The sequence below is a fragment of the Thamnophis elegans genome, chromosome 16, assembly GCF_009769535.1.
Source record: "Thamnophis elegans isolate rThaEle1 chromosome 16, rThaEle1.pri, whole genome shotgun sequence".
Classification (NCBI taxonomy): Eukaryota; Metazoa; Chordata; class Lepidosauria; order Squamata; family Colubridae; genus Thamnophis; species Thamnophis elegans.
In genome coordinates, this window is record NC_045556.1 from 12,992,290 (window position 1) to 13,012,357 (window position 20,068).

Below are 20,068 nucleotides of genomic sequence, written 5' to 3' on the forward strand. Positions count from 1 at the left end.
ACCCAGCTGGCTTTCATACCTAAGGTGAGACTAGAACTCACAATGTCCTCGTTTCTAGCCAGGTGCCTTAACCATTGCACCAATTTATTACTTTACTGCAATCCTACACACACTCTTGCCAGCTCTCCACATAGCATAACACTGTTGTGCAATATCGGACTATTTTGGTTTTTTTCTTGGAGGGAGGGACTTTTTGTATGCTGTCCAAAGTCCCTTAAGTTTGGGCAGACCCAGAAACAAAAGCGAAACAAACTAAACAAAAACAAAACAAAACACAAACGAAAGCAACCAAAACAAACTGAAACAAACTGAAACAAAAAATAAATAAAAACAAAGAATACAAAACACAAACAAAAGGAACCAAAACAAACAAAACAGAAACAAACTGAAACAAAAAATAAAAATAATACAAAACACAAATAAAAGGAACCAAAACAGAAACAAACCAAAAAAAGCCAATAAAATGAAAACCACCAAAGCAAAAGCAAATCAACACAAAACACAGAACGAAACACAAAAGGAAACAAAACACAACCCAAACAGAACGAAACAAAACAGATTCCAGGGCATCCCAAAAGCAGCAACCTCAACCAGAAATCTTGTGCTTTGGCATAAGGCCTGCCCCTCATTCTAGGTAAGCAGCACCTGGGGAGGCTTTTAGAGGCGTCCAACTGCAAAGCCCATCAAAGCTGGGGATGATGGGTGCTACAGTTCTCCCGCTTGGGAAAGAAGGAAGGGGAAAGTTCAAGAGGGAAAAAAGGAGGGAAAGAAGGAAATTCAGGCAAAGTGGGGGGGGGGGAATGATTCACACAGGCAGGCAGAGGAGCCCAAATCAAAGCTTCCAAACTCCTCTTCTTGGCTTCCGCCTGCCTCCGCGCACACCTGTCCACCCGCCACCAGTGCACACCTGTCTCCGGAAGTTGACGCGTTGCTATGGCAACCTCCCCCCCCCCCCGGCGGAAGGGGAAGGAAGGGAAAGGCCATGGAACGCCGGGGGCGTGGCCACGATTCAGCCCCGCCCCGCCCCCCGGAGAAACAGCTGATTCCTGTCCAGAGTTCGGAGCGGTCCGGCGGGGCTTGCAGGTGGCATGATGGAGGCTTTTGTGCACTTCACCAACCAGACGCAGGGTCGGGAGCGACTCTTTCGGTGAGGGGGGAGCAGCGCAAGAGGGTGGGGAGAGAATAAGGGGGTGGCGGGACCCTCCTTCCTTTGCAAGGAACTTGCAGACCCCTCGCCCCCATCCCCCTTGGACTGGAGAATTCTGGGAGTTGAAGTCCACAAGTCTTGAAGTTGCCAAGTTTGGAGACCTCTGGGCTAGGGCACCCATCTGGTTGGGTTCTGATGAATTTAAGATTAGATCAGATTAACAGAGTTGGAAGGGACCTCATAGGTCATCTAGTCCAAACCCCCCCCCTCACTTCCCCCCCCCACCTCAAGCAGGAGACCCTAAACCAGAGGTCTTCAAACTTGAAGACTTGAAGACTTTAAAGTTGCCAAGTTTGGAGACCCCTGCCCTAAATCATCCCCAACAAATGGCAGTCCAATCTCTTCTTGAAAGTCTCAAGTGATGAAGCTCCCACAACTTCTGAAGGCAACTTCTGTTCCATGGGTTGATTGCTCTCACTGTCAGAAAGTTCCTGCTTATTTGCAGGTTGAATCTCTCCTTGGTCAGTTTCCATCCGTTATTCCTTGTCTGACCTTCAGGTGCTTTCAAAAGTAGCCTGACACCCCCCCCCTCTTCTCTGTGGCAGCCCCTTAAATATTGGAAGACTGCTATCCTGTCTCCCCTGATCCTTCTCTTCACTAGACTAGCCATGCCCAGTTCCTGCAACCGTTCTTCATATGTTTTAGTCTCCAGTCCCCTAATCATCCTGGTTGCCACAACCATCCCCACTTCAACTCCTTTTTTTATACAGAACATAGAATCATTGGTTTGGAAGGGATCTTGGAGGTCTTCTAGTCCAGTCCCCCCAGCTCGAGTAGGAGACCCTATCCCATGCCAGATAAGTGGCTGTCCAGTCTCTTTTTGAAAGCTTCCAGTGATGGATGTCTATGGAGATTCTCAGTTGTTCAAGTCATGGTTGTCCTTTGAAGGCTTTTTGCTTCTCATCCAAGAAGCTTCTTCAGCTCTGACCAGATAGTGTGGAAAGGAATCCAGTCACAGCTGAAGAAGCTTCTTGGAAGCAAAACATCTTCAAAGAAAAACTAGAAAGTTCAGTTGCCTCTTGAAAAAAAACAAAGCATCTTTGGGACTCCAGTGATGGAACATCTGCAACTTCCGGAGACAAATCATTCTGCTGATAAATTGTTCTCACTGTCAGGAAATGTCTCCATAGTTCTAGGTTCGATCTGTCTTGAATGATCTTACACCTAAGTACTTCTTGTCCTGCCCTCAGGTGCTTTGGAGAGTAGGTTGACCTTATGAGAGGATTCACTGGAAAAGTTTTAGAAGTTCTGAGAGATATTTAGCGTAGAGCAGCCCGCATGGAGCAGTCTCAAACTTCAGCAGTGGATCTCAGGAAATGTTTTACGATGTTTTATGTTAATGTCATGAGATGCTTTTGTGATAATTTTTACTGTAAAATGTTTTAGAAAATTTGGCAAGTTTCAAGTCCACAGGACACATGGGTTCTGGAACAACCAACCAATCAGGTGTAAGGCAAGGTATTCCTGCACCCCCTTGGACTTCATCACTCTATGAATCAGGATGTGTGAATGTAGGTTATAGGTATCTTTGCACAACCTTGTCATCTGCTTCCTGTTCCCTGGTGTTGTGCAAGACTCTGGTTCATGCATACTGAGTTTGCGCAACATGTTAAGGCTCACATGCACAGGGCCGGATTATCCTATAGGCTAACTAGGCTTCAGCCTAGGGCCTCAAGATCAAGAGGGGCCTACATTCAAATTGTTAGCAAAATTAAAATTACACTATTCTAAAAACAGTGAACCCTAAAACACTGAACCGAAAATAAGGAGAAATTCTACGCATATGACTAATAAACAAACATAAAAATGTATTGTTTAAGATACTTCCAGCGCCGCGGCAGTTGGGGAGCCCGCCCATGTTCCCGGCACCGGCGGTCGGGCGAGAGGCGCGGCCGCTCCCAGTAGCTGCCCCATCGACACGGAGCCCACCAGCGGCCAGGCAGGTGAGGGCAAGGGGCCGAGCCAGGCAGCTGAGCGCAGCAGGGGAGGCGGCTGGCCTTGCTGCCTTTGCCGCAGAGCAGAGCCGCCCTCCGTCGGGAGGCCAGCTATATATATTGATATATATTGCTATATATCACAGTAATGATGTATTTTATTGTCTCTCATGTAATTTACAAACTTAAAAATGGGAGGTGAAAGGGCCTCATAAGTGGAATAGCCTAGGGCCTCTTTTCATCTAAATCCGGCCCTGCCCCTGGGCGAAAGAATTTCAACTGGCTGGGTCCAGGAAGAGGATCTTCTCTGCTATGGCTCCCACCTTCACCCCGTGAGGTGAGAAGGCCTGTGATCTCCTGGTCTTTCATTGGCCTTTGAGGACTTGGCTTTGCCAATCAGCACGGAGCTCATTGAGCAGGATGCAACCCTGGGGCCAATTGACACCTTGATAGCCTTCTCCTCACCTTTTAACTTTTCACATATTTTATACAAACTTAATTTACAAACTTAAAAATGGGAGGTGAAAGGGCCTCATAAGTGGAACAGCCCAGGGCCTCTTTTCATCTAAATCCGGCCCTGCACATGCATCATGGTTGGCCATTGTGTGATGACAGTCACAAACCTGGTAACTTGAAGGAATTGTAGGAATACTTGCGTTGAGGCTTGCTTCAACAGAGGCATTAGTAGGTCTGATTTCCTTAATTTATATTTGACATATTTCTTCATCGCTCTTCACTCCTGAGTGTATTTGCAAACATGGCTCCACTCCCATTATGGAAAACACACAATGTAAAAATAATGCTCAATGGAGAAGAGCCTAACGCTGGGAAAGATTGAGGGCAAAAGAAGAAGGGGACGACAGAGAATGAGGCAGCTGGATGGAGTCACTGAAGCAGTAGGCATGAGCTTAACTGGTCTCCAAAGGATGGCAGAGGACAGGAAGGCTTGGAGGAATGTTGTCCATGGGGTTGCGATGGGTCGGACATGACTTCGCAACTAACAAAAAAAAATGCTTGTCAGCAATGAAAGAGAGTGGAGAATTGCTGAGATTTAACAGGTGTCGGGGGGTCAAAGTTACCTTCTCTTGTGGATTGTAAAGGTGAAGAGGTCCCTTTTAGCTATAGGGGACGGTGCTCATCTCCAAGGACATTGAGCCTGCGCTGTCTGAAGACATTTCTGTGGTCATGTGACCAGCATGATGTCCTGGAGCACTGTTAACCTTGTGGACTGTACACAACCAGACAGGTAAAAATTCCCAAACCTGGTATATTTAGCTGGTGCCCTCCAGATGTGTTGGGACCACAATTCCCTGGATTCCCAGCCAAGGAAGCTTTTGGACAGGGTGGTAGAAGACTGAAGGAGATCCCATTTGATGGAAATCAGATCATGAAGGGGAAACGATCCCGGCACCATCCCACAAAATATCAATAAAATGGAAAAGAAAACCCAGTAGGAGAAACAGAACTTGCCTGATGATTCCATAGGGGAAGACTTTTGAGTAAAGGAAAGAATGTGAGCATGATGATCTTACTGCCTTGTATAGGTGTGAGAACCTGGGGCGTGGTGGCTCAGTGGCTAAGATGCTGAGCTTGTCGATCAGAAAAGGTCAGCAGTTCGGCGGTTCGAATCCCTAGCGCCACGTAACAGAGTGAGCTCCCGTTACTTGTCCCAGCTTCTGCCAACCTAGCAGTTCAAAAGCATGTAAAAATGCAAGTAGAAAAATAGGAACCACCTTTGGTGGGAAGGTAACAGTTTTCTGTGCGCCTTCGGCATTTAGTCATGCTGGCCGCATGACCACAGAGACATCTTCGCACAGCGCTGGCTCTTTGGCTTTGAAACGGAGATAAGCACCGCCCCCTAGAGTCGGGAATGACTAGCCCATATGTGCGAGGGGAATCTTTAGCTTTACTTTTAAGCATAATGCCAGGGCTTGGTGGGGTTTTTTGTGGCATCGAAACCACCTATTTCTTTCTTTATTTTTAATTTAAAAATATGTTTTGAGAGCATCGTTTAAAAAAAACAGAGATGAACACCAGGAACAACTAGCACATATGTGCGAGGGGAACCTTTACCTTATAGGTGTGAGAATCACGAACAGCACATATACCTCTACGTAGTAATTTTCCCCCATCTCTTTCCCCCAAAGTTGTTGAGCGGGGTGGGGGTGGGGATAACCATGCCAAAGAGTTGCCAATGCATGCAACCTTACCTGATTTGTGTTGTTATTTCCTGGTGTTATGTAACCTGATCTTTCAGCATCGCATGCTACTTTTCAAGGGATTGCCATTTGTTGGGCAGCTTCACCACTCACCTCCCCTTCATCCCCTCAAGGCAGTGCGTGGGGGTAGAAATCACTCCTCCAGTTTTATCTTCGCAACAGTGCAAACATCTGTGCAATAAATTGTACTGGATGTTAGCTCTAGGCTCAACGAATCAGTCTTAAATGAAACTGAACCCCAATCTGAAAAGTCCTATTCCAAGCCGGTTATCCCAAGCTGCAGCTTGATGTGTAACACAGGAAAAGGTTGGTTCAGCTCCATGGATGTTCAGATAGGAAGGAAAAAGGAGGAAATATAGCATTGCAACCTATCATTGATGATAGGTCTCTCTATAGATGCAAGGAATTGGCTATGGGTTGATTCATCCCATTCCATTATGATACCTTTGGGGCTAACACTTGCCTCACCATTATTCTCCTGATAAGCCAGCACTGGGCAAACCTTTTCAACACTGAGTGCCCAAACCCGAACATGCGTGCATGTGTGTGCATTTGCACGTGTTGGAGCACCAAAACCTTATGACCAGCTGGCCGGCATGTGCATACCTGTTTTGGCCGTTTTCCAGGCCATTTTCTAGCCGTTTTGGGGCCATTTTAAGGTCAATTTGGGGTTGCAATTTAAGGCTGTTTTTCAGGCCATTTTGGGGCCAAAATGACCTGAAAAAGGCCCCAAAACAGCTGGCGATGGCACGTGTTTCCACAGAGTGGGCTGTGCGTGCCACCTCTGGCACCTGTAGGTTTGCCATCACAGCTGAAGACATTTGGAAGGAAGCAAATATTTTTCCTTTTTTTTTTTTTACAAGCAAATGCTTTTGGAAATAGAATAATTAACTATAATAGATTCTCATGTGCCACTTACAGCGTCTCCTCTGATTGAGCAACGTTACTCTGTGCAAAACTATATATTAGAGCATTTGCCTTAGAGCAAAACTGTCCTGTGGCATCTTTTGCATGGGGAGGGACCTGAGCTCCTATGTTATATCCATATATCTCTTGGTTTCACCGTGGGAGGACGCTGCCTGTGCTTTGCCTGGGATGTGTGACCAGCGATGCGCCTCTCTTTCCTTCCCTTTCCAGAGCAACTCAGTACTCATGCATGCTGCTTAGCTATATTTTAGAGCGTAAGAGTCACCGAGAGAAAGTGGTTATGAAGCTCAGACTTCTGGAATCAAGCATGAGCTCAGGACGCAAGAGTGAGTATGTCAGCTTTAGATACTGCCTATTGAAGAAAGAAAAAGAAATGGATTGCTGATCGTCTCAAAATAAGGGAGAGGTGGGTGGGACAGAACAAAAAGAGAGGGAGAGAGAGAGGGGGGGAGGGAGGGGGAGGGAGGGAGGGAGGGGGAGGGAGGGAGGGAGGGGGAGGGAGAGAGAGAGAGAGAGAGAGAGAGAGAGAGAGAGAGAGAGAGAGAGAGAGAGAGAGAGAGAGAGAGAGAGAGAGAGAGAGAGAGAGAAAGAAATTGGATTACAGATTAGGAATTTTGTAATGTTGCCCAAGCAGGGATGTGGTAGCTCAGTGGCTAAGACGCTGAGCTTGTCAATCAGAAAGGTCAGCAGTTCAGTGGTTCGATTCCTTAGCGCCGCGTAAGGGGGTGAGTTCCCATTACTTATCCCAGCCTAGCAGTTCAAAAGCACGTAAAAATGCAAGTAGAAAAAATAGGAACCACCTTCGGTGGGAAGGTAACAGCGCTCCGTGCACCTTTGGCATGTAGTCATGCTGGCCACATGACCACGGACAGCGCTGGCTCTTTGGCTTTGAAACGGAGATGAGCACCGCCCCCTAGAGTCAGGAGATGAGCACCGCCCCCTAGAGTCAGGAACGGAGATGAGCACCGCCCCCTAGAGTCAGGAACGACTAGCACATATGTGTGAGGGGAACCTTTAGCTTTACCTTAAAGGATTGTAGCTCCTATGATGTCTTTGATTGGAATTACCTAATACATCCAGATTTGTCCACTGCAGGAATATTGGTAGCAAAGCCGCTTAAATAGATCTATGCTCAGAGGCTTAAATTCTATATTTTTCTCCTCCTGCTTTCCTGAATCAATAAACCTTGATGGCCTGGGGCGGGGGGGGGGGGGGGGGGGGGGGGGGGGGGGATTGACATTATGGCTTTCTCCAAATAAGAACTGCTGATTCCTACCTGCTGATCTTCATTCCTTGGGCCTGAATGGGAAAGTCTGCTTTGCTTATTAGTCAAAATTCCACAATTAGCATGTCATTTCATGATTATTGCATTCCCATGACCTGGATTGTTTGTGTCCTAATCTATGTTTCATTCATTCGCATGCATGAGAAATGTACTATTGCTATTTATTTATTTATTTTGGGCTGGGGAGGGAATAGCCTGTTTGACTGGCCTGATCCTTTCCCAATGGGGTGTTTGCATTTTTAAGCACAGCAATCTTTTCATTTCCATTTAAAATCATCCACATTCATGGCATTTAGCCAGAAGCTAGGGAGCTAGTATATGTATGTTGGGTTTTGCCATGATAAATGTCCTTGCTTGGGGGCTTGGTATATGCCCCTCAGCCTTTCTTTTAATGGTGGGGCTTAATTGCAGGAATGGTGAGGGATCCCATTACTGCAGCTTGGTCCAAAACATTCAAAGGGCTACCAAAAGAAAGGAAAGAGCCTTTTTTTCCCCCTTTAGATCAGATTTTTTTTTTCTTTCTGTGGCTGGTTTAACCGCTTTCTACTCCCAGCTCATTAAGCAATCTTCCTGTAAGTACTTCCCATACTCTAAAGGTACACTTAGAGGCCTAATTTATATGCCACAATCCTTATGGAACATGTACAATGGACAATTTGTTCCTGGCAATGATAAAGCTATTCAGACCTACTTTCTGGGCCTCAAATGCTATAGAATGTCACATGCATGCTTTAAATTCCTTCTGCGTTTAATTTTTTATATTCTTTACATAGTTACTGAAAGTTTTCTTTATTTAGATTATTATACTAATGTCCTGCAGAAGATGGAGAGAGAGAGATGATAGATAGATAGATGATAGATAGATAGATAGATAGATAGATAGATAGATAGATAGATAGATAGATAGATAGATAGATAGATAGATATTACATATGGATGGATGGATAGATGATAGATGATAGATAGATAGGTAGATAGATGATAGATAGATAGGTAGATAGATAGATAGATGATAGATAGATAGATAGATAGATAGATAGATAGATAGATAGATAGATAGATAGATAGATAGATAGATGATAGATAGATGATAGATAGATGGATGGATGGATGGATGGATGGATGGATGGATGGATAGATAGATAGATAGATAGATAGATAGATAGATAGATAGATAGATAGATAGATATTACATATGGATGGATAGATGATAGATTGATAGATTGATAGATAGATAGATAGATAGATAGATAGATAGATAGATAGATAGATAGATAGATAGATAGATAGATGATAGATGGATGGATGGATGGATGGATGGATGGATGGATGGATAGATAGATAGATAGATAGATAGATAGATAGATAGATAGATAGATATTACATATGGATGGATGGATAGATGATAGATGATAGATGATAGATAGATAGATAGGTAGGTAGGTAGGTAGATAGATGATAGATAGATAGATAGATAGATAGATAGATAGATAGATAGATAGATAGATGATAGATGGATGGATGGATGGATGGATGGATGGATGGATGGATGGATGATGGATAGATAGATAGATAGATATTACATATGGATGGATAGATGATAGATTGATAGATAGATAGATAGATGATAGATGATAGATAGATAGATATTACATATGGATAGATGATAGATAGATAGATAGATATTACATATTGATAGATAGATAGATAGATAGATAGATAGATAGATAGATAGATAGATAGATAGATAGATAGATAGTTGACAGATGGGTGGAGGGTGGGTGGGTGAGTGGATGGCCTAATTACAGAAGACCACCCTTGATGAAATCTAGGTGTAGCCATCAATGGAATGTTTTAGTAATAGCTTTCCAGGACTGAAACTCAATCTGACACAAAGTTCATTTATTTCCTCCACTTTTTTATGCGTTGATGTGTTAACATTTGTACGCTGCAATGAGGCATTTTCATCCTTATCAGCTCTGTTCTAAAGGGCACTTAAGTATCGCACATTTAAATATGACCTGGGCTTACCAAAAGAAGACTCTGTGTGGGTTGTCTTTTATGGGTTGGCAAAGCTCCAGGTGGAAGAGCAGCATTCCAGTTTTAGAGATCAAGCAAAGGATTATAAGAACTCCCTATGGATTGGCAATTTGGAGACCTCAGATATTGGACCAGGACTCTCAGAGTCCCTGACCATTGGGGTCCTCTTCGGATTGCTATCGATTAAAACTGTAGGATATTCTCAAGGATCTACTCATATTCTTATGAGCTAGACAGGCAGAAATAAGGATGCACAAAAGGTTATATTGTGGGAAATCAGCCATTCTGAGTGTTCCAGAAGTGGCACCAGAAACTCAAACCACACTGTGATTGGAACATTCTGGGGGAGGTCATTTTGGGTGTGTGCGGCTCTCTCTCTCTCACACACACACACCATCATTATTGGCTGAGCTACAGTCATGCCAGTGGTGGGTTTCAAAAAATTTTCGAACCTACTCTGTGGGTGTGGCCTCCTTTGCGGGAGTGGCTTGCTGGCCATGTGTTTTCTTTCTCTCTCTCTCTCTCTCTCTCTCTCTCTCTCTCTCTTTCCTTCCTTTTGTCTCTCTGTCCCTTTTTTCCTTTTTTTTCTTTCATCTCTCTCACTTTTTCTTTCTTTTTTCTTTTTTTCTTTATTTCTTTCTTTCTTCCTTTCTTTCTCTTTCTCTGTGTGTGTGTGTGTGTGTGTGTGTGTGTGTGTGTGTCAGTGGTGGGTTTCAAAAAATTTTGGAACCTCTTCTGTAGGTGTGGCCTGCTTTCTGGTGGAACCTCTTCTAACCAGTTCGGTAGATTTGACGAACCGGTTCTACCGAACTGGTGCGAACTGGTAGGAACCCACCTCTGAGTCATGCCTAGACGAGGTAGCCCAAAAAAGAGATATTGAATTATGGTCCAAAGCTGATGGAGTCCATGGCTGCAAGGAATGAATGAGTAGCACCATAAGATTCCAGGTCTTTCCCCTCCCCTAGCATGTTTCAGCTCTGGTTTCTCTTGCAGTGTTTCGACTTGGCAATATTGTGCATGCCATGGTGGCCACCCATCAAGCTTCCCAGTTGCCCTACGCCGTTCCTCGCTTCTGTCTGACAGCCTCCAATGTGAACCGGGTGATGTACTTCGCCTGTGACACCGTCTTGTGGGTGAAGAGCATTGGGCTCCTCTCGGAGATCAACCAGAAGAAGTGGCGCAACTGGGCGACCAAGTGCTACTACTATTCCCTGGTGATAAACCTGATCAAGGATTTTTATGAGCTCTGCTGGCGCATGAAGCAGACAGCGTGCAGCCAGAAGCCTGAAAAGGCCTTGACTCTTGGCAAGAAGAAGTTCCAATTCCTTACCAACGGGGAGCTACAGACTTTCCTCCTGCTTGTGTTCTTCACATTAAAGGACTATCCACCCCTCTTGCTGGATACGGTGAAGAACCTTTGTGACATCTTCAGCCCGTTGGACCGTCTGGGCATCTACAAGACCAACCCTGGAGTTATAGGGTTGTGTGGTCTTATCTCCTCCCTGGTGGGAATCCTTACTGTGATGAGGCCGCACTTACGGTTGAAACACTGAGGTTCTATCAGGGCTTCCCTTTGGCACGGCGGCATTTCACCCTTGGTGCATATTGGCTTCCCCTCTTTGATGATGGAGCTTGGTCCTCCCTACCCCTAGTAGCAAGGGACGCGGTGGCTCAGTGGCTAAGATGCTGAACTTGTCTATCAGAAAGATCGGCAGTTCGGCGGTTCGAATCCCTAGTGCCTCGTAATGGAGTGAGCTCCCGTTACTTGGCCCAGCTTCTGCCAACCTAGCAGTTCGAAAGCACGTAAAAATGCAAGTAGGAAAATAGGAACCACCTTTGATGGGAAGGGAACAGCGTTCTGTGTGCCTTCAGGGTTTAGTCATGCCGGCCGCATGACCACAGAGACATCTTTGGATAGCGCTGGCTCTTCAGCTTTGAAGCGGAGATTAGCACCGCCCCCTAGAGTCGGGAACGACTAGCACAGATGTGCGAGGGGAACCTTTATCTTTACCCCTAGTTGAATTCTTTCTTCTTTCCTTGTGCTGTCACATTGGGCTGCCCAAATGACCTGGGTTAAGTTTTGGGGGGGATTAATGGGCCCTTGATTGGAGATTTTTCTCCTGCTATGCAACAGAACCAGCAAAACTATCACTACTCAGGATGGGATGGTGTCAAGCTTTGGTGAAGAGCCGGTCAGTCTTTTTTCCTGGGATAGAAAACAGCAGATTCGAAGTGAATTTGAAATAGAATTGCCTTTTCATTTATCTAATTCCTTCCCTCCTCCCCGCTCCCAGCATTGGTTGATAAGAGTTTATTGCTGTTATCTGGGATGAATTCTGGACCTTAACAAACCCTCTTTAACCAGAAACATTAGACTATGTGTTCACAGGCAGCCAAATTGCTGTCTCTAGCTAACTTTTACCTACCGTATTTTTCAGAGTATAAGACGCCCCCCCCCCCAAAAAAGAGCATGGAAATGTTGGTGAGTCTTATACACCGAATGCAGCCATTTTTGGCCTCCCGAAGCCCCACCCCAACAACCCATTTTTGCAAAAACTAATGTTTTTGCCTTCTTCCAGCCCCCAGAAGCACTCTGCAGGGCTGGGGGAAGGCAAAAATGCCCTCATTTTTGCAAAAAAATGCCCGTTTTCCACTTGTTTTTTTTACAAAAATGGGACGTTCTTGCCTTCCCAGCCCTGTTGAAGCCTGCAGAGTGTTCCTGCTGGCCAGGGAGGACAAAAACCTTTTTATCTTACTTACTTCTTCGAAATCTTGGTGCGTCTTATACACCGGTGTGTCTTATAATCTGAAAAATATGGTATTCTTGTTTCTGGTCAGACTGTGAAGTTTTTTTTAAAAAAAATATTTTAGTTTTTATGCCAGGCTCATTCTTTTGCCTCTGCAATCAAGGTGAGCACCTGTTCATCAAAAACACATTTGATCCCCTCCGAAAAAAATGGGTATACTGTATGGAGCATTGTTTTCAGGTGCTAAATGTGCAGTGGAGGTGAGGGAGAAGTGTTTTTGTGTGTGTATGTGTTTGTACTTAAACTATGCATTACTAGAAGTGAAACTGTTCACCTCAGTTGGCAGTCGGGACTAAGAAACAGTATTGTGCCTTTTTCTTCAGCATTCTGATTCTCTCTGAAATAAGTGCAATTGTATTTGGCTGAGAAAAAATGTAAATAAAAGAATATCTAAACCTTTCACATTGCAAACGAGTCCACAATTTGTTTATAATGCACTAGCCGATAACTCAGTATTGTCCGGGTATTTATTTATACGGGGAAAATGTCCAGAGCAAACATAATTTCTAATGTTGGATTTTCTCCCTTACCAGAGGGAGCCCCCTTGTACAGTAAAGCCTGCAAAAGCAACTTCCTGAGTCCTGATTTCAGCAACAATTAGTTAAAAATGTTTTCCCTGTGCCCCCAGAAGTGTAATTTCTAATGTTGGATTTCCCGCCCCCCCTTCCCCTTGTTGAGTACTGTGAAGCTGTTACCATGGCAATTCCATTGTGCTGTACAGTAGAAGCCATTTTAAGGCACAACAGGCTGTATCTTAACAAAACACACAAATTGAGGGGTGTTAGGGATGTCTTACCCCCACAGTATTTGTTTCCAGAGAGTAAGTCATCTGTGTACCATGTTTGGTTGAAATTGCTCGAGGCGCTCCAGAGTTATGCTGGAATACACACGCACGCAAACACAGCCGTTTTTTATATATATAGAAGAAGATGGTAAGATATATACAGGTAGTCCTTAACTTACAACAGTTCTCTTAGTGACCGTTCAACATTCCACAGCATTGAAATAGGGACATGACCGTTTTTTCAGAGTTACGACCTTTGCAGCTTCCCCATGGTCACGTGATCAAAATTCAGACCCTTGGCAACTGACTTACATTTATGACGGTCGCAGTGTCCCGGGGTCATGTGGTCCCCCTTTGCGAACTTCTGACAAGCAAAGTCAACAGGATAGTCAGATTCACTTAACAACCAGGTTAGTAACATCAACTGCAGTGATCCACTTAACAACCGTTACCAAACTGTAATTAGTAAAAAAAAAGGTAAAAACTAAACTGTAAAAAGCCACCTACATTATAGTATAGCCTTTATTGTCATTGTACAAAATAAATACAACGAAATTGGTTAGCCCCAAGGTGGGATGGGCAGCAAGTAAATTTAATAAATAAGGTAATAGAATAAATAGAAGGCTGCACACACCCACAAAGAAGAAAAACAAAACTAAAATTGATTGGATGAGATGGGATGGGAAGGGATGGGAAGTGAGGGAGGGAAAGAATGAAGGGAAGGAAAGGAAGGAAACACAAGCAGGAAAGGAAATAGAAGAAGGAAGGGAAAAAGGAAAGGAAGGGAAGGAAACAGAAGAATGAAAGGAAGGGAAAAAGGAAAGGAAACAAGAAGGAAAGGAAGGGAAAAAGGAAAGGAAGGAAACAGAAGAAGGAAAGGAAGGGAAAAAGGAAAGGAAGGGAAAAAGGAAAGGAAGGGAAGGAAACAGAAGAAGGAAAGAAAGGGAAGAAGGAAAAGAAGGGAAGAAATAGAAGAAGGAAAGGAAGGGAAAAAGGAAAGGAAGGAAACAGAAGAAGGAAAGGAAGGGAAGGAAAAGAAGGGAAAAAACAGAAGAAGGAAAGGAAGGGAAAAAGGAAAGGAAGGAAACAGAAGAAGGAAAGGAAGGGAAGAAGGAAAGGAAGGGAATTGAATTGAATTGAATTTTATTATTTGTATGCCGCCCTTCTCCGGGAAGGACTCAGGGCGGCGAACAACTCAAAAAGGGGAAAAGGGGAACATAGAACAGAATACAGATAATTAAAATAAGCAAGAATCACGCAACCACACAAGTCAAGAGGGGAGGGGAACTCATCAACCCCAGGCCTGCCGGCAAAGCAATAGCAATAGCAGTAGACTTATATACCGCTTCATAGGGCTTTCAGCCCTCTCTAAGCGGTTTACAGAGAGTCAGCATATTGCCCCCAACAATCTGGGTCCTCATTTTACCCACCTCGGAAGGATGGAAGGCTGAGTCAACCCTGAGCCGGTGAGATTTGAACCGCTGAACTGCTGATCTAGCAGTAGCCTGCAGTGCTGCATTTAACCACTGCGCCACCTTGGTTTTGACGGCTTTTCGGAAGGCCTGGAGAGAGGTGAGGGTCCGAATCCCAGGAAGGAAGGAAACACAAGAAGGAAAGGAAGGAAGGGAAAAAGGAAAGGAAGGGAAGGAAACAGAAGAAGGAAAGGAAGGGAAAAAGGAAAGGAAGGGAAGGAAATGAAGGAATGGAAAGGGAAAGAAAGGAAAGGAGAGGAAAGGGAAGGGAAGGGAAGGAAAGGAAAGGAAAGGAAAGGAAAGGAAAGGAGGAGAATATTTTCTTATAGGAAAGTTTGACTGGTAACCGAACTAAACTCCGGCACCATTTTGATATGGGAGTCATTGGCTTTTCCTAATGCTCTTCCTGGAGAAGCCGTGTGTCATTCCACTGAAATGCAGTGGAATGCATTTCACGGGCCCTGAAGTTGCATTATGGAAGTGCATGAGAAACTAAATGAGAGTCACACGAGAGAGTAAACAAGAAGAACTGGAGGTGGAATTTAAATGAAGTTTCTAGTTTCTCTACCAACACCTCCATGTCCTAAGAGGCTGGCTAAATTTCTCTGCATATGCTGTGTCTTTATTAGTTGTGGCCAAATATTTCATTTTGGAATGGTAGCTGCCCTTTGCGCTTCGGTGACTCTTTGCCAGGCTGAAGGGAAGAATTTCAAGCTTACATAACCTCTTTTGCTTTTTTGCCTACATCATGGAGTAACGGATTAGGGTGAAAAGCATTAAACATGCAAAGGGGGAAGGGGCAGGGCAACAAAAATAAATGTCATTTATTTTAGCATGAAAGTGAAACATGTTGAACACTGGGGAATTCTCTGAAGGATTTTTCATAGTTATAAAGGAGTAGCTGGCATTTCCCTTGGTGCTTGGCAGGCTACTTCTTGTAGCTGACTCTCAAAACATATTTTTAAATTAAAAATAAAGAAAGAAATAGGTGGTTTCGATGCCACAAAAAACCCCACCAAGCCCTGGCATTATGCTTAAAAGTAAAGATAAAGGTTCCCCTTGCACATATGTGCTAGTCGTTCCCGACTCTAGGGGGCGGTGCTTATCTCCGTTTCAAAGCCGAAGAGCCAGCGCTGTCCGAAGACATCTCTGTGGTCATGTGGCCGGCCTGACTAAATGCCGAAGGCGGACAGAACGCTGTTACCTTTCCACCAAATGTGGTTCCTATTTTTTCTACTTGCATTATTTATGTGCTTTCGAACTGCTGGGTTGGCAGAAGTTGGGCAAGTAACGGGAGCTCACTCCGTTATGCGGCACTAGGGATTTGAACCGCCAAACTGCCGACCTTTCTGATCGACAAGCTCAACATCTTAGCCACCGAGCCACCTACTGACATTATGCTTATGGGTTCACAAAGGTCTTCCTTATATGATGTACAACATCCAGAAAGATTGCCATGGATGGTGGATGGATGCTTTTGGATAGACCTTGACTTAGCAGAAGTTTTATGAGGGTCCCCATCACATACTTTGATCTATAGCCCCAGGACTTTGCCAAAGGAAGAGTGTCAGCATTCCAAATATCATGCAGAATTAAATCAGAGTCCAAGGCCTTAAAGTTCCAATTTAATAAGACAGACATATTGGCAACAAACTGTGGAATCCCAAATCTAAAAGCTCCCTGGGATTCCACCCAGTTGAAAGTTCATGATCTTATCCCCACACCCATAAATCCATCACATGGTCCAATCTTCTTCGGCCATGCTGGCATCTCCACTCAGCTGGTTCCGGTCAGGTGCAGAGGTGCGGAGACAAAAGATGACCTTGAGCTTCTAGAAAGGAATGACAACAACGCATTCCACAATCCTACTCCTTTCTATTCCCCCCTCCCAATTACTACACTAATGAAACAGCATAGGAAAATAATAGAGAGTGTGGCAGGCCAAAGATCCTAAAAGGGATATAATTGCAGGCCTGACATGTGCTCTGGAAAGAAGTAAAGCTGGAGTGTCCTCTCCAGAGCACGAGGCTTGGGTAGATTAATATGGAGGATGAACTGTTACCAAGCAGCAGATCCTCCCCTCTCCAGGTCATTGAAATAATGCAATGGAACAGCAGAGCCGATACGATTGGTCCCATCTGCGTCACAGGAGTTACCAGAACTGTTGTACACATCACGAACTGCTTCCGCGACTCCGGCTCCGGATTTTGCCTTGAGGTTGACTCCCGAAGCCTTTTCCAGTAGTGGATAGAGCCACAAGGCAGTGGAGGTTTGTAATCAGAGTTTCCCTTCTCCTAGAAGATGTTTCTGCTGCTTTATCTGCCATTGGGGCGTAGAGCCCTCTTCCGCCTTCAAAACCGTTGACCGTCTTCTCCTGTAACCTGGAAAGGGGCCCTTATGAGGGGCTACCAGTTGGGCCAGCTGGACCAAGGTTTTTTTAAGGAGGACCCTTTGTCCTGGCTTGTGACAGGCAGAGCCTGGCTTCCCAAACGTTGGGCCCAGGATGGCGGGTTTGAAACCAAAATACAGGAAAAAAAATATAACCAAACTAGGAAACATCTTAATATTTCTGATGAAAAAAAACGACAACAAGGTAAAAGTGGGGTTTATGGGTTGCTTGTCCTTTGAGGGCAGGAGAGGCTCAAAAGCCGGCCTGACAAAGAGAATATTTGCAGGTCAAGATTGAACTGGTCCTTGGTGCTTTCTGAGCTTGGTTGTTTTCTTGCAGATGTTTCATGAGCCAAACTAGGTTAAAGTGCAGTTGGGTAATGAAACTTGGACAAGAAAACAACTAAGCTCAGAGAGGACAAAGGACCCCACTTTGCCAAAAACAACTATACTACCCATGACAACAAGAAGACTGCTGCTGGCGTTGCACAAATTAACATGAAATGTAATGGTGTTGAGGATAAATACGGTGGGAAGGGATGGCTGATTTGCATTGGCTTTTAGTGCACAATATGGGGATCTTACTCTCGGCAGGCCCAGTATCTCTCTGCACACTCCCCTGACTAACACTGCAGATGATTCCACATACAGCATTGGCCTAATCCATTTATATTCTTAGACTGGAAAGTTGCATGTGTCTTTAACAACTCAGAGGTGGTGTTATAGAATCCAATCTGTCTCAGTCGCCAGGATCAAAAGGTTTAATCTTTTAAAGACTGAGCCATGGTGGTGCAGTGGTCAGAGTGCAGTACTGCAGGCTACTTCTGCTGACTGCCGGCTGCCTGCAATTTGGCAGTTCGAATCTCACCAGGCTCAAGGTTGGCTCAGCCTTCCGTCCTTCCCAGGTGAGTCAAATGAGGAGCCAGATTGTTGGGGGCAAGAGGCTGGCTCTGTAAACCGCTTAGAGAGGGCTGTAAACAGCGGTAGGCTGCTGCAGGTTCGCCCAGTTTGTGAGAACCCGTAGCTAACGTTATGGCCAGTTCAGAGAGCCTAAAACCCCCACCCCTGGCTGGCCCTCCCTACCCCACCCCTCCCAGGAGTCTCCACACAGCCTGTTTTGGATGCCAGGTAAGTGCTGGGCCCATGTGGAGGTTTGAGGACGGGGAAAACCAAGCCTCCTGGAAGTTCTGGAAGGCTGGAAATGCCATTTCTGGCTTCCGGGGGAGCCTCTGGAGCCCCGGGGAGCCAGTTTTGGCCTCCCGAAAGCCCCCGTAGCCTGGGGAAGGAGAAAACGCCCTCCGCTGTGGAGCAGGAGGCCAACTAAGTCATGCCCACCATGGCTATGTCCACCCAGCAACCAGGCAGCGAACCCATTGCTGAAATGTTTGCAGCCCATTCCTGGCTGTAAAGCACTGTGAAGCGGTATATAAGTTTAAGTGCTATTGCTAATGCTATTGATAAGCTTTCGGACTCATGCTGGAGCCCATCCTCAGGGAAATTCTCTCTCACCAGAATTTCTCTCTCTGCTACAATCCGAAGGCTTGTATACCTCCAGGTCTATGCCAGTGATGGGTTTCAAAATTTTTTAGAACCTCTTCTGTAGGTGTGGCCTGCTTTGTGGGAGTGGCTTGCCAGCCATGTGACTGTGTGGGCGTGGCCAACTTGTAAAATGTGGTGGAACCCACTTAACAACGCTCTTGCTTAGCATCCAAAATGTTGGTTCAGAAACTCTGGCATTTGAAGCACACAAGTCTTAAAGCTGTCAAGTTACAAGACCCTTGCACCCCTAACCCTTTAGAAAAAAATAATCCCAGGGGTGTTCAAACTTGACAGCTTTAAAACTTGTGGACTTCAACTCCCAGAATTCCTCCTCTCGCTCTTCATCTTGATGATGTGTGGACGGGGATGGGGAGGGAGCTGGAAGCGGTTCTAAATGGCATTGTAGATTTGTGGAACCTCTTCTATAGAAGCGGTTAGAACTGGCAGGAACCCACCCCTGGTGTAGGCCAAGAATTTCCAAGCTAATGTAGAAAATAAAGCCTGGGCACCAGGTTGTTTACTTTGAAACCCTGGCATCTTAAACAGGCAAGTCTCTTTTTTAAAAATAGAATAGGAAGATTAGCAAGGAATTCCGTAAAAGCACCTAACATCCTCCACCTCACCTCAAAAAGAGTTGGGTAAGGTACTTTCCAAAGATCCCGAGAGTTTTCACATTTTGTCATGTTGCTTGGGCAATTCTTTCCCTAATTTGAAGTCCCACTTGGCTGGTATTTCAGACATCGGTTTGAGTTTCAGGGGCCCAGGGGAGCCATCTTGCTTAATCCCCGAAGAAGCTTGGCAGAATTATTGAGCTGGAAGGTGGGGCTTCATTGCATTACAGTCTGGGGCATGAGTTTCTTCTTCCACAGTCGAGACGGCACTGCTGGCACCCTGTTCAGGACTTCTTGACTTCTGCAACCTGTGAGTACCTTCCCTGTACAGTTGACACTTGCAGATGGTCTTTGAAATTGGCTGCTGAAAGGCAGGTTTTGTAATAGGAGCTTGTTTTTCCCCATCCTAGCTAAAATCCTCAGGATTCAGTCATGCATGCAAAGAACTGGCTTTCCTACAGAGGCTGAACAGTTTTTGTAGCCAGCTTCCTCTAGCTGTAGGGTCTGAATGGGAAGGAACAGGTTCGGACTGAACCCATCTGAGACGGATTAGCTTTGGGCCAGAGGAAATTTCTCCTTAGTTCTAGGTTGCTTCACTCCTTGATCACTTATCCCTCCTTGATGAGTTTCATCCGTTGCTTCAGGTGTTTTGGAAACTAGGTTGGCCCCCTCTTCATTTTGTTCATGGCAAAATTAATTAATTTTCATATCCTTAATACAACTCACATTATGAACTCACCCCTATCATGGGAAAGTTTGAAGGGAAAAGGTGTGGTCATTGTATTGTTCCTTTTTATAGTTGCTGTAAGGTGGGGGACTTGTTGTGTGTTGTGGCCAAAAATGTCATAGCCTACC

General features: G+C 45.1%; 1 protein-coding gene across 1 annotated transcript; it reads left to right on the top strand.

Annotated features, from left to right (window-relative positions):
• Positions 1-1,034: 1,034 nt before the first annotated feature.
• PEX11A (peroxisomal biogenesis factor 11 alpha) lies at positions 1,035-11,336 on the top strand. Its single transcript, XM_032232434.1, has 3 exons — positions 1,035-1,147; positions 6,498-6,613; positions 10,606-11,336. The coding sequence occupies exons 1-3, from the start codon at positions 1,089-1,091 to the stop codon at positions 11,163-11,165; spliced, it is 735 nt and encodes a 244-aa protein (XP_032088325.1). The 5' UTR covers positions 1,035-1,088; the 3' UTR covers positions 11,166-11,336.
• Positions 11,337-20,068: the final 8,732 nt, after the last annotated feature.